Below are 14,483 nucleotides of genomic sequence, written 5' to 3'. Positions count from 1 at the left end.
TAGAAAAAAACCTGCAGATATGCTAGTTAGGCATCATGACTTTTACAGTAAATATAAGACTGGTAGCTTATCAATTAATGATTTCACATCCTAACGTGTTTTCGCTGGAAAACAATACAACATTGTATGTGCCATTTTGCATAACACTTAAGATGCTGTTTTATTACTTTATAGGTTCACATTTTCCTGTTGGAGTTGTGCCTCCCAGAACCAAATCACCAACTCCAGAATCTTCAACGATAGCCTCTTATGTCACTTTAAGGAAAAACAAGAAGATAGATCTAAGAATGGTATTTAAAAATAATTTGCAAGCGTTGAGATTTACAACAGTGTATTTGTTTTCCATGTTTAATTTCTGGATCTTTAGTTACTTTAAAAGCTTTATCTTTCATTTACTTTAAAACATCCCACTGGCTTAAAAAGTACAATACAATGTATTACCTTAGTGCATTCAGTTCATAAGTAAGCAATGATAGCATTTTAAAATTCACTTATGCCAGAGACCCCATAGACTTCATTACATTTGAATTAGTAAAGTGCTAAATATTGGTGATAAAAGCTACTGAATAACTGAGGGCTTGAAATCAGGCTCTTTGATTTTTCTAGTGGTCACCAATATTATTGCTAAACTAGTTATTGAATCTAGTGCCAATGGGTCATCCCCAATACTGAATTAAAAGTACATAAAGTCCTGCCTTTTGGGCTTTGTTTTTCAAAGTGCCTTTCTTGTTGTGGGGCAAAGGGACAGCATATTATCAACCTGTGTTGGTAAATCATTTTTTTCCCAACCCAAAAATGATTTTTGAGACATCTGAAACTATCAGAACAATTGAGGGTACAGTGCATAGTACTGAACCTCTTGTGATTTTCAGATGAGATGCCAGTGTGGGATGAAGGAAGAAGACAAAATGACTGACAGAAAAAGGGAGCAGGGAGAGAGGTAATAGAGACGATAGAAGGGAAAACTGATAGAGGAATGTAGGGATGAGAATGAAGGCAGAAGCAAGAGAATAACAGAAGAGTGAGTTCAGAGAAGAGATTACTACCACTTTTGAAAAGACACTGTCCAGACTTTTTGTGAGCTTTTGTGACATAAGCATATTTGTTTGGGAAATCAGAGTCTGTGACTACAACATTACTCTAGTCTTCAATCTTTGTCTGTAGTATGAAAATTTTTTATTACTACTTAATGCAGTTTAACTGTAATCATAGAACAAGATGAACCATGTCCAGAACCATTCAGAAAACAGCTTAAACCTTTAAAATGGCAGTTGCAGAAATGGTGCTGAAAATCATTTGTCTTGGTCTATGCTTGAAGTTAAATTGTGTCCAGCTATACCCATTCATAGAGTTTAAGGCCAGATGGGATAATTTGATTATCTCATCTGACCAGGCCATTAAATTTGAGCAAACCGTGTATTGAGCCCAATAACTTGTGTTTGGCTAAAGCTTATCTTCCAGAAAAATATCTTGTCTTGATCTGAAGACTTCAAGAGATGGAGAGTATGCCAGTTCCCTTGGTAGTTTGTTCCAATGTTTAATCACCCTCGCTGTTGAAAACTTTTGCCTAATTACTAATTTGAATTTGTCTGGGTTCAGCTACCAGTGGTGGCTTTTGCTATGTCTTTCTCCACTAGATTTAAAGAGCCCTTTAGTGCTCAGTTTCTCCCGGTGAGTACATATACATGGTAATCAAGTCACCTGTCCATCTTCCTTTTGATAAGGTAAACCGATTGAGATCTAAATCTCTCACTGTAAGGCATTCCCCCTCCCCCCCAGCCTTTGAATCATTTTTTGTGGATCTTCCCTTTACCGCCTCCAGTCTTTCAAAAAAAAAATTTAAAATGTGGACATTAGAACTGTATGCAGTATTCTAGTAGTCTCATCAATGCTATGTATAGAGGTAAAAACACCACCCTACTCCTCCTTGCTCCCCACCCCTCTAAGTGTAAATATCCAAGGATCACATTAGTCCTTTTTTGCCATATTGTTGCATTAGAAGCTCATACTGAGTTGCTTGTCCATTGCTCAACATAAGTTCCCAATGTGATGCTGTGAAGAAAAGGACTAATGTGTTGCTGACACCTGTTGTCAGCAATGGGTAATAATTTTTCTAGTATAGACAAAAATTACTGATACTTTTTAGCTCATTTGACAGCAGATTAACAACTACAGTGCTGGTATATTTTAGGAATAAATTAGGTGTGAAGAAGCAACATGTGGATGCCAAATTTATGGTGGTAGTTTGAGGAATGTCCCCATGGGTGCTCCACTTTAGGTGTCCATGTGCCCTGTGCTTGTAATCGGAGATTTGTGGTAGCAGTGCCTAGTTTGGTTGCACATGCACCATTGTTGTCTCGCGCTGCTTAAGGCACTTACATAGTGCTACACGGCCAACTGTCCCTCAGTTCCTTCTCTACTGCCTTTTGGCTTGAGTCAGAGCGCTTAGCAGCACCCTCACTTACCTTTAGATAAGATATTTTATAGTATATTTAGTAGTTAGTTTATCATTGTTACCATTTATGCTTATTTTATTTATTACCAAAAAAAGTCTCCTTTATTCCCCTCAGTTGGAAGACTAAGTTTAGGCTCTCGTAGAGTTACGGCTCCCTTCTTATTTGGGACAGAACCTCTCCAGCATGCGCGGATCGCCGGGATTCAAATGCTGCCTGACTTGCAGACTGTCAATCCCTATCTCTGTCAGACATGCACAGTGTGTCTGCTGTCTCGGCAAGATGCACATTCCTCAGAAGTGTCCACATTAGTGTAATCTCACAGCCAGAGCAAGAAAAGTTACGGTTCTTCAACTTAAGCTCCTTATGATGGAGAAATCTCTGAAACCAGTTCAGACCCCAAGTCAAGGACTCCTCTGGACCAACAATCGTCATTAGCAGCCCCTATGAAAGAGACTTTACCCAAGAAGGTTACTAAAAAGCGGGCAGACTTCATCACAACAGGAATTGGCTAAGAAAAAGCAATCCTCTACCTCCAAGTCTATCTCGCTACCGAGCACATCGGACCCAGAGAAGCCAGGACCTTCTGGTACCACAGGTTTTCAGAGAGCCAAAGACCCTAAGCTGGCAAGCTCGAAGTGAGGCTCAAAGGGCAAAGTGAAATCCTCCATCTCGGTAACCACAGAGCCAAAAAGGTGTTCGTCACCAAGTGACGCAATGGTGCCACCTGCGGTACTTACACAGCAGAGCACAAGATCCTTGGCACCAGCAGCTACTAACACTCTGGTACCGCCAGCAGTGCCAACATTGATACCGACACTCATGGTACCGCACCAGTTCCTGAGACGTACAGACCTTCTGGTCTCCTCAACACGGCTCCTCGATACCGATGGCACTCCATCTCGATCAGTACCAAGCTGCCTGACCACTCAGCTCCCCCTCTCTTTTGACAATGATGATGAGGTGATGTATACAACTCATCACTCCTCACCCAAATCTGGACCATCCCACCAACCAGAGTACTACTCATTCTCAGAGTGGTGATACCTGGTATCGGCACCTATGGGCACCACCCCCCATGCCATTCCCACCAAACTGGCCCTACTGGGATCCATGGGCATTATACAGGACTCAACATCACAGGCCCCCTAGCCGATCAAGAGCACCACAATCACCATCATCACCTATCCCAGCAGCCTCAGAAACACAAGAGGAGGTGATTGAGGAAACTTCAGACCAGGAAGCATTACCAACAGTGAACCTGTCATCTTTGTCACCAGATGGAAGTATAATGCCCCCACCTCCCACCACAGGGGATGACTTCAAGCAATTCTAGGAATTCTTCAAAAGGGTGGCAGAGTTCTTTGACATATCACTAGAAGAGGTACCTGAATCACAGCATAAACTACTAGATATACTTCAAATATCTACCTCTGCAAAGATGGCATTTCTGTTCAACGATGTTATTATTGAGCCTGCTAAAACCATCTGGCAGACACCAGCAACAGCATCCCCATCATGCATAAGATCAGTCAAGAAATACTATGTGCCATCTAAAGGAGTTGAATTTTTATTTACACACCCCACATCAAACTCACTAGTGGTGGAAGCAGGAAATGAGAGGGGAAAACAATACCATACTAGAACAAACCCGTATGACAGAGACTGGAAGAAGTTAGACCTCTTCAGCCGCAAGGTGTATTAATTTGCAACACTGCAGTTTTGCATAGCTAATTATGAGGCCCTAATGTCCAAATATACATAGAATTTTTTTGAAAATGTCAGAATTTATTGAAGAGAAAAATTAACAGTTTAAAGCTAATATCGCTGAAGGCCATCTCATTGCCAGAACAGCGCTGCAGGCCTCTCTTGACTCCACAGACATGGCTGCATTCTCCATCACAATATTTGTGGTCATGCACTGTGCATCATGGCTTCATCTCTCTGGGTTCCCCAGGGAGATCTAGTCAGTGGGGGAGGTTTAGGTTGGATATTAGGAAAAAGTTTTTCACTAGGAGGGTGGTGAAGCACTGGAATGGGTTACCTAGGGAGGTGGTGGAATCTCCTTCCTTCAAGGTTTTTAAGGTCAGGCTTGACAAAGCCCTGGCTGGTGTGATTTAGTTGGGGATTGGTCCTGCTTTGAGCAGGAGAATGGACTAGATGACCTCCTGAGGTCCCTTCCAACCCTGATATTCTATGATTCTAACAGCCGAGGACCTGCCCTTTTAAGGCCCAAAATTATTCGCTGCCAAAACAGACAAGTCCCTCCATACCCTGAAGGACAACATTAAAATCCCTGGGCATTTACACACCTGTAAATAAAAAGAAATGACTGGTATTCTACCCAGAGATTCTGCTCACCGCTGTACTTGCAATTGCGCAGGCAATACGACCAACGCTGCAAACAAAGACAAACCAGACATCCACAAAACCAACACCAACCTTCGACAATCCCAGCAATCCACCTTGAGACAGCAATTTTGAAGGTGTGGTCGAGGGCATGAGACAACCACATGCTCTAACACTGGATACAGAGACTATCTCCTGAATGTTCGGAAATCGCCTGTCACCAAGTACCAAGTCTGGAACACCATCATTACAGATAAATGGGTTTTTAGAAATTATCCAACAGAGTTATTCCATCCCCTTTATCTCCATCCCACCTACGCACCCCTCTTCAGTGACCACTCTTATGAATACCTACCACAACAGGAAATAAACCACCTCATATCCCTAGATGCAGTGGGACTGTTACCAATGCAGCACAGGGGGAAAGGTTTTTACTTGCACTATTTTCTAACGCAGAAAAAGATGGGTGGGTGGAGACCCATTCTGGATCTAAGAAAACTCAACGAGTTTGTAAAAACACAATGTTTCAAAATGGTGACACTAATAACTATAATTCCAGTATTCTGAGCCCTCAACCTGGAAGATGCATATTTTCACTTTACCATCCATCCATCACACAGAAGATTCCTAAGGTTCACCCTGGGAAAACAACACTTCCAACACAAAGTATTATCTTTCGGCTTGTGAACTGCCCCGAGGATTTTCTCCAAAGTTTTAGCAGTGGTGGCAGCACACCTCCGCAGACAGTCATGATATTTCTATATTTGCATGACTGCATCATAAGGACACCAACACAACACAAAGCAATAAGTGCCACACAGTTCGATAACCCTTTTCACAAATTTGGGGTTACAAATAAACGCGCTTTAAAAGTCAACATTGAGTCTTGTCCAGAAACTGGAATTCATCGGAGCTTGTCTTGATTGTTTAACAGCGACAGCAACACTACCTCAGCAACGCTTCATCACACTCATCAACTTAATTTCAACAGTGACGGACAGTCCACAAACATCTGCCAGAACATGCTTACAATTACTGGGACATGTCTGCAACGTCATTTGTCGTCAAACACAACAGACTTCACATGAGGTCCATGCAGGCCTAGCTTCAAACAGTGAACGTACCTCATAGGCACAGCCTACACAGACGTCTCACATTGCCAAACAAGGTAAATGACTCATTAAGATAGTGGACACAATCAAAGAAAGTCTGTACAGGAGTCCCATTTCTACAAAGGACTCAGCAACACAGTACAAGGTCAGTGGTTCCGATCAGAGTCCAAAATGCACATAAATTTGTTGGAACTAAGGGCAGTTCGCAACAGAGCAACCACTTTCTACCACCACTAACAAAAAGGCAAAGCCATCAGGATGCTCACGGACAATGTAGCGTGCATGTTTTACATACATCTTCAAGTGGGTGCACAATCACACTTCCTAGGCACAGAGGCAATACTGCTCTGGAACTGATGCATCAGTTACAACATTGACATATCAGAATCCTACCTTCTAGGATGTCAAAACACAACAGCAGATACACTAAGCAGAGAGTTCTCACGAAATCATGAGTGGGAAATGGACCCTGGAGTTCTACATACAATATTCAAACTATGGGGATTTCCTATCATAGACCTCTTTGCAACAGCACAGAACACCAAGTGCCCACAATATTGCTCCAGAGCCAGACTGGGGACCCCGTTCTCTAGGCAACACTCTCCTCTTAAAATAGGATGCACCATTAATGTATGCATTCCCCCAACCACACACTTTTAATCCGGGTCATACACAAGATCAAGAGGGACAAATCTGAAGTCATCCTAATAGCGCCTACATGGCCCAGACTGATATGGTTCCTGTACCTGCTAAAGATGGCGGTGCACTCTCCTCTAAATCTTCCCCAATACCTCACCTCTTAAACAAGATGCAAGACACGTCCACCATCCCAACCTCTCAATACTCCATCTCAAGGCCTGGCTGCTCCAGGGCTGAGAGGAATTGAAACGGCCTGTTTGGAGGAAGTAAAAGATATATTGCTGTAGAACAAATACAAGAAAGACCTGTATATCCATAAGTGGAAATGGTTCAACATTTAGTGCCAGGACAAACAGATCTTACCAACATCCTCCCTCTTACCAAGGGTACTGGATTACATATTAGAACTAAAAACACTGGGCTCTTCATAAGCTCTGTCAGGGTACACTTGGCAGCTATCTCAGCTTTCCATGATAAGGTGGATGGGATCACCATATTCGCCCACCCAACAACTAAACATTTCCTCAAGGGCATTGAGAACACCTACTCCAAAATAAGGAACGCACCTCCTACGTGGGACCTCAACCTCGTCTTACGCGGACTTATGGGAAAACCATTTGAGCTGCTTGCCACCTGCTCGCTACTCCACCTATCTATGAAGGTGGCTTTCCTCATCACCATCACCTCTGCCAGATGGGTGTGGAACTAAGTGCCCTAATGAGCATACACAACTTTCTTTAAAGACAGTGTTACCTTAAGGCCACACCCCAAATTCCTCCCAAGGTGGCATCCCCCTTTCACTTGAACCAACCCATTTACTTACCTGTGTTTTTTTCCAAAAGCACATGCAGAAGAAAGAAGAATCACTCCACACACTGGACGTTCAAAGAGCATTAGCTTTCTACATTGAAAGAACAAAAACATTTAGAAAATCACCAAGACTAGTCGTCTCTATAACAGAATGTTCAATAGGGGAAACCTTCTCCAAGCAGAGACTATCCAAGTAAATATCAGGATGCATCCACCTTTGTTATCAAAAGCTTCATTTACAAGCCCCAAAGGGAATCCGCTCACACCCTACGAGAGCACTTTCGGGCTCTTTTCTCATACAATGTTCCCGTTAGCGACATTTGCAGAGCAGCAGCTTGGGCATCAGCCCACACATTCACGAAGCACTATGCTATAAAGCAACAGTCATAATCGAACACTCAGTTCGGACTCACGGTTTTATCCACCATCAATAACGCAACTCCAAAGCCCTTCCACTGAGGGGCAGTACTTGACCATCACAAAAATGGAGCACCCACAGGGCTATTCCTCAAAGAAGAAGAGAAGGTTGTGCCGTAACTGAGGTTCTTTGAGATGGTTGTCCCTGTGGGTGCTTCACTGCCCTCCCTCCCTCCCTTCTCCCCTCTACTTCAGATTTTCATGTAGATTCTCTGCGGTAGAGAAGGAACCGAGGGATGGTTGGTCACACAGCACTATTTAACCCCTGGAGCAGTGCGAGACAGCGACGTTGTGTGCCCGACCCAACTAGGCACTGCTACCACAAATCTCCGATTATAAGCGCAGGGCGCATAAACACCTAAAGTGGAACGCTCACAGGGACAACCATCTTAAAGAACCTGTTACTGCACAAGGTAAGTAACCCTCACTTTGACTGGATCAAAAAGACACAGTAGTCCAGCATGAGGGGTGTGATGTGTAAAAGATGATAATTCCTAATAGAAATAGAATTTGGTAACAGCATATAATTTTGCAGGGATTCTCTCCCTCAAGAAGCAGGATCAGTGTTTTCAGGTTTTGTAATAGATGACCTCATAACCTTGTGGATTTTCTAGCAAATTTTTCCTGGAAATTCAGTGCTGAGGAAAGTGAAAAACAGCAATACTTGGATTCACACCTAATCTAGGGTGTGCTGTGTAAGACTCTGCATTACAGTCCTGACTTGCTGCAGCATGCAAATATAAGTCCTGGGCCACTCTTGCCTTATATGTATGTTAAGCTGTGGGGCAATTTTGTGATGTGGATTTGGAACTAATAAGGATTGTAATATAGCTCTCTAGAGAAGGCTAGTAGACTTAGACACTAAATAACCTAGTTACTGGTCTCATATTGCTAGTAACTTCACTTACAACTGAACATCTTATTTTATATGTACTGATAATCTTGCTTCTATATGAGATGTTCTTTGAGTAACTTATATGATTATTTGTAAAGTGCTCAAACAGATGGCGTTCAGGTAACATTTAGACTTTCTATATGTTATCAGCAGGAAAAAACTCTTCAAGAAATTATTTGAAACCCACAAAATTATTTTGAGTTAAAAGATGACTGCAAAGCTAAGTTTTCTTTCCAAATACAATAGAGTATAATTTACAAAAACCATCAGAAGTAACTATAAATATATGCATTTTAAGGCAGCTGTCACTGTAAGATCAAGGTACCATTTCTTGTAAATCACAGCCCTTGATAAAAAAGTAAATTACAGCCCTTGATAAAGAGGAAAAAGGCACAGAAAAGGAAAACACCAACTCATTTGCATCCCAGTACACATCTCTCTGGTCATTCTCAACTTAGGAGAGAATCTGCAAACAGAAAGCGAGGTAGCCATCTACCATAAAGATGGCAAGATTTGGGATCAGCATGGTCACTAGTGATGGTAAACACCAATTAGATTACTCTGCTTTGTAATCTATTAGTTAGTAATGAGGGTTTTTTTTAATTGACTACTTTTTAAAGAGTCCAAGACCTTACGGCCCCCAAACCCACACCTAACTCTGCATGGGCTCCTAGGTCTACCCCCTGGATCCAGTTACAGGGTTGAGGATGAAAGTTACAATATTTTCAAGTCCATCTCTGTATCCCCCATTATTGAACTATTGATTTGAATTCTTATGCATTTCTACTCATTACTCTATACAGTTTTCAAAATCTCTTAAAAATTGTGCTGTCACTGACATTTTATGCTGTCCTCTTAATTCATTGTTTCAGGTAATGTTCTCATATTGAAACAACTTTATATAAATTTAAACAACCATTTCATTTTGACTGGAAAACAAACTATAGTGGGCACTATTCAAAAATTGGACACTCATTTCCAGCTTATTTAAACTGGAAAATTACATTGTTAGAAACACATTTACTAGTTGTATTAAATGTCATGTTTTTGTTCTGTATTTGTACAGCGCCAGTTTGTACTGGTCCATGACTGAGACTCTTAGGTGCTACAATAATATGATTAACAATAAAGTTGAATGCTATACAGCTGGTCATGGTAACTACTCCTTATTAACTGACCAGCTCTTATTTACCTCAGGGCAGGTCTACATGACCACTTAAGTCGATGGATCTTCGATCTCTCAGGGGTGTGTGAAAAAGCCAACCCCTGAGCGACGCAACTTACAGTGACCTAAGCGCTGTCCACAGGTGGAGTAATTATACCTTCAGCCTAGGGCATTGTCACCAGACGCGGCGCATCTGAATCTAGTGCTTCTAGTGTAGCCCCTCTAGCCCTAAGTAAGTGCAAAAGAAGAACAAAGGCAGCTGCATCTATTAATCCCAACCCAACGGTAACCACAATCAGCTGACACATTAAACAGGCTAGTTTTTGTCTACATTGAGTGCTCAGTTATGTTTAACATTAAAACATGTTCTACCATGATGTAATTTTCTAGCACAGATAAATCCTGTCCCTAAAACTTCCTCTGGTACTTGATGTATTGACCAGTCTTAATATAGGGGATACCAGAGTTAGGCCAAATGTAGGTGTGCAGTGCAAGCTTTTTTAAATGAACACCCACACTATATATTCACAACATTGCTTCAAAAAGTACTCTTTTAAAAAAGTATGTTCCTTTCTTTTAAGGAAAGGCCGAGAAGTGCAGTGGAGCAGTTATGTCTGGCAGAAAACACTCGGCCTCGAATGACTGTGGAGGAGCAGATGGAAAGAATAAAGAGACACCAACAAGCTTGTCTGAGAGAGAAGAAAAAGGGGCTAAATATTATTGGCATTTCAGATCTGTCTCCTTCACAGAGCTCATCCTTTGTTAGAGATAATCCATTTAAGCTGGCTCAGGTATGCCAAAAGTTCCTTGGTGTACACGGTAATATGTTAGAACAAAAAAATATATATCTATATTGCAGGGAGAAAAGTTGCAAAGTCAAATGCTGCTGCTGCTTTGGTAGCGGCATCGGCCTTGAACTTCAGAATGTCCATTTATAGCGGGCTGCCAAAATTATCCTTAGGAATGCAAGTGGGAGAAAGGGAAATAGTTTTTTTATTTAACGGTTTATAACTCAGTTAAACCTAAATGGAATTTCCTGGGATAAAGAAAAGGTACTCCTCTAGCCTGAGGTTACCAAATTTGAATGACCTGCTGCAAACAATGGAGGTGTTAGCGCTTCTCAAAAGGTTGCAAGATTTTTTTTTCCCATAATGGAAAATGTTAAGCAGCCTAAATTTAAGAGTTGCTACTAGCTCCCCCTGCTTTATGCAGTTATAAAATTTATGGCTATCTGCTATAAGCAAGAAATTGTTCCTGACTTACTACAGTTGGATGTTGTAATTACACAAAAGTCAGGATATTTAAAGTTAAGGTTTCAAAAGCAATTTTAACGCTTACCTTTTGCATTAAAATAACCTGCCCACATATATGAGGAAATGGGAGGTGAGCTTTTGAATTGAGGTCAAGCAGTCTAAAAAGATTTTTAGTAACTTTTAGCAGTGTTTAAGAGGTCATAATGGAAGTCTGTTCATAACAAGAGGAAAAGAGTATGCAGTAATACCACTGGATTTTTATTGCAAGTATCTCCATACACCACATTTGTTCTACAGAATCGAAGAAAGGATGATATGGTATCTAGTAATATTAAGGAATTAGAGAGTGCCATAAGAGAGAATGATTTGGAACAAAATCATGAAACTCCTGAAGAAGAAATAACGCAATTAAATGCTGGATCAGAAGAGCATAATGCAGATTTTACTAAAGAGGTAATAAGTTATATTTAGTGTGTTCAATCCTACCTCAAAGTAACTTCTTCCACAAATGCTGAGCACATCTGTAAGTAACATCACCTGCCCAGTTCAGAAACTCTTCTAGATGAATTTAACTCAGGTCTTCCAGTACATTTTGTAACCTGAGGTTTTCTCCTCAACCAGGGACCTTTTTCTTCCTTTTTTGATATGTATAGCACCTAGCACATTAAATTGTTTAACAAATAAATAGGAGGAGAGACCATAATTTACACGGCGTGGAGTTGGGCAATAATTATAACTTGTGACGATCATCAAAATGGTACTTCTTTCAGATTTATTTTACATCCCACCCAGTTTTACCCTGTTTTAAAATATCCTAATTGCTATTCAAAAGCATGATGATTTACAGGTGGAGCTAAAGGCTGCCAGAACCACTACAATGCAATCATGCCTCCTTGTAATTGAAAATGTTTAAATCTACTTATGCAGAATTTCTTCTTTCCTTTTTTTGCCTATATTCTTTCATTAATCCCCTTTTCTTATTATTGCTGCCTTTCATTTCCTCTCCTTTTACCTTTCCCATTTTCTTTATCAAGTTTCCACAGAGTAACAACATAAAATGAAGTTATTAAAACTGAGTGATCGTCTTTTTTTAACACCTTTAACTCGAAGCCTTCTTGAGCCTTTTGAAAGAGTACTACTTCGCACACAGATAATAACTGTGTCTAATCAAAACTTCTAAAGTATTCACAATGAGGAATGTGTCCAAGCAGTTGTGTGTTGTATTAATTTTGGATGGCGGTGGAGGTATGGAAACAATACAGAAACTGCAATCCAGATTCTAGATAGTTCCCTGATAGTTCTAGGTCACTCGCAGAATTCATTGGGCTGAATTCTGCACATTTCTTCCTGTATTGCTCTCCAGGTAATGGTATTGATATAAATTACATAAACGTAATCTTTAGTTATACCTATATTACTGAGGCCAAAATTTGGCTCTGTTGCCAAAGCTTATTTCCTGAAAATCCGTTCTTTGCTCACCATTCAGCATGTGCTCACAGTGTATACCAACAGATTTTTCTTAAATCTTTTCAACTTTTCTTTTTAAAGTTGACAAAAAGCGATGACCTACTGTTACCAGACACGTGTGTTAGAGTTGATCCAAAAGAAGGGAATGCTGAAGAAGGAGTAGAAAAAACAAAGAAATTGGGAAAAACACATAATGTTGATACCAGGTAAAAATAAGATAATTGCATATTGAACTAGTCCAACAGTTTAATAATAAAATATTATTACAGTTTAATAATGAATATTTTAGTTTTTTACCTTTGGATGCTTGAGTCACCGTTCTGTGCAACTCCAAATAGGAATTGTGGGTAGTATGGGGCTGCATGTAAACAAATACGTTAAAGCTTTATTTTCTCTATAAAAGTATAAAGAATATGAATGGTTAGTGGTATGAAAAATGGAAACATTGTTTTAAGCACAGGCAGGTTGTTCATTACAAGATGGTTTTTGTATTAAGATTTGATTGCCTAATATAATCATAGAAAGAAATAGCACATATTTGACCCAGTCCTGCATTCATCGTCACAGGCAGGTATAGGATCAGGCCATGAACTGTTTACAGATGGGCTTTAAACTTTGTGATTCATGGAAATAAATTCTTCAGGTCTGAATAATATTATCAAAGTTATTCTGCTCATTAGTTTAACTCTTAGATTCTCTCTTTGTAGATATTGAGAGAACTAAAATACTCAAGATTTTTCTCCCTACTCTTCTCCTACTTCCAGACAAATTCAGTGTCCATTCTACGTAGGGGCTTCAACACAGACTTCACTCTTCTGGGAAGTAGAACACTGCACAGCTATGGAAGGAAATATAAAAATATAACATATTCTGAATGCAACTTAGTTTCTCTTGCTATTCATAGCAAACTCATTATACTTAGTCATGATTCATTTCCAGCTACCTACTGAAATCAGAAATTCACTGAGTTCACCCACCATGGACTGGTAACAAGGAGGGAACTTGGTCAACACTTGATCTTAGCTCAAACTTGGGGCAAAAGAAATAACAAGTAATTGTGAAATAGCTTGGGGTCAGGTATCCTCCGTAGAATAATGTCTGGGTTAGGATTTGGTTTTGGTTTTTCCTTTTTCTGTGTTGATGTTTTTACTCAGAACTAATATGTGGGAAGTTTCAAATACATTTGTAAGCACATGTTCATCATGGACAGACACAACTTATGGTTTGCTTTGGGATGCAAGATCTAATCAATAATGTTATCTCAGGATGAGGGCTTAATAGCTTTCCTTGCCTGATCAAAGCTTTCAATAAGATTCCTGTTAAAAGCCTCATCTGAAGGCTCCAAGGGCAAGTTTTTTATTGGGGTCCATTGTACTGTGTATGGAAGCCATCAGCTCAGGAGCAGTCGGACTAGTTTGACCTCTTAGGGCAGTTCTCAATCTTTCCAAATTACTGTGCCCTGTTCAAGAGTCTGATTTGTCTTTCGTACCCCAAGTTTCACTTCACTTAAAAACTACTTGCTTACAAAATCAGACATAAAAATACAAGTGTCTCAGCACACTTACTGAAAAATTGCTTACTTTCTCATTTTTACCTTATAAAATAAATTATTGAAATATCAATGTTGTACTTGCTTTTCAGTATATAGTATATAGAGGAGTATAAAACAAGTCATTGTATGAAATTTTAATTTGTACTGACTTGGCTAGTGCTTTTTATGTAGCCTGTTGTAAAACTAGGCAAATATCTAGATGAGCTGATGTACCCCCGGAAGACCTCTGCATACCCCCAAGGGTATGCATACCTGTGGTTGAGAACCACTGCCTAGGGTACTTCATCACCTTGAAGGATTTCCATTAACTCCATGATTTCAGAGTTAGAGTAGTACTGGAGCTTTGGTGCACCTCTTCAGTAGTTTTGCTT

At 40.3% G+C, this 14,483-nt stretch overlaps 1 protein-coding gene across 24 annotated transcripts in view; it reads left to right on the top strand.

The window, feature by feature from the left end:
* PLEKHA5 (pleckstrin homology domain containing A5) overlaps positions 1 to 14,483 on the top strand; it is a 267,659-nt gene that overhangs the window by 240,467 nt on the left and 12,709 nt on the right. For all 24 annotated transcript variants that reach the window (XM_038399885.2, XM_038399892.2, XM_043516710.1 and 21 more), the window contains 4 exons: positions 175 to 290; positions 10,422 to 10,631; positions 11,391 to 11,546; positions 12,642 to 12,766. In XM_038399885.2, coding sequence (XP_038255813.1) covers positions 175 to 290; positions 10,422 to 10,631; positions 11,391 to 11,546; positions 12,642 to 12,766 — 607 coding nt within the window. The remainder of the gene's footprint in view (positions 1 to 174; positions 291 to 10,421; positions 10,632 to 11,390; positions 11,547 to 12,641; positions 12,767 to 14,483) is intronic.

This window comes from Dermochelys coriacea, chromosome 1 (assembly GCF_009764565.3).
Source record: "Dermochelys coriacea isolate rDerCor1 chromosome 1, rDerCor1.pri.v4, whole genome shotgun sequence".
NCBI classification, from domain to species: Eukaryota; Metazoa; Chordata; order Testudines; family Dermochelyidae; genus Dermochelys; species Dermochelys coriacea.
The sequence above is the reverse complement of the archived record's forward strand: the minus strand, read 5'-3'. Positions and strand labels throughout refer to the sequence as shown.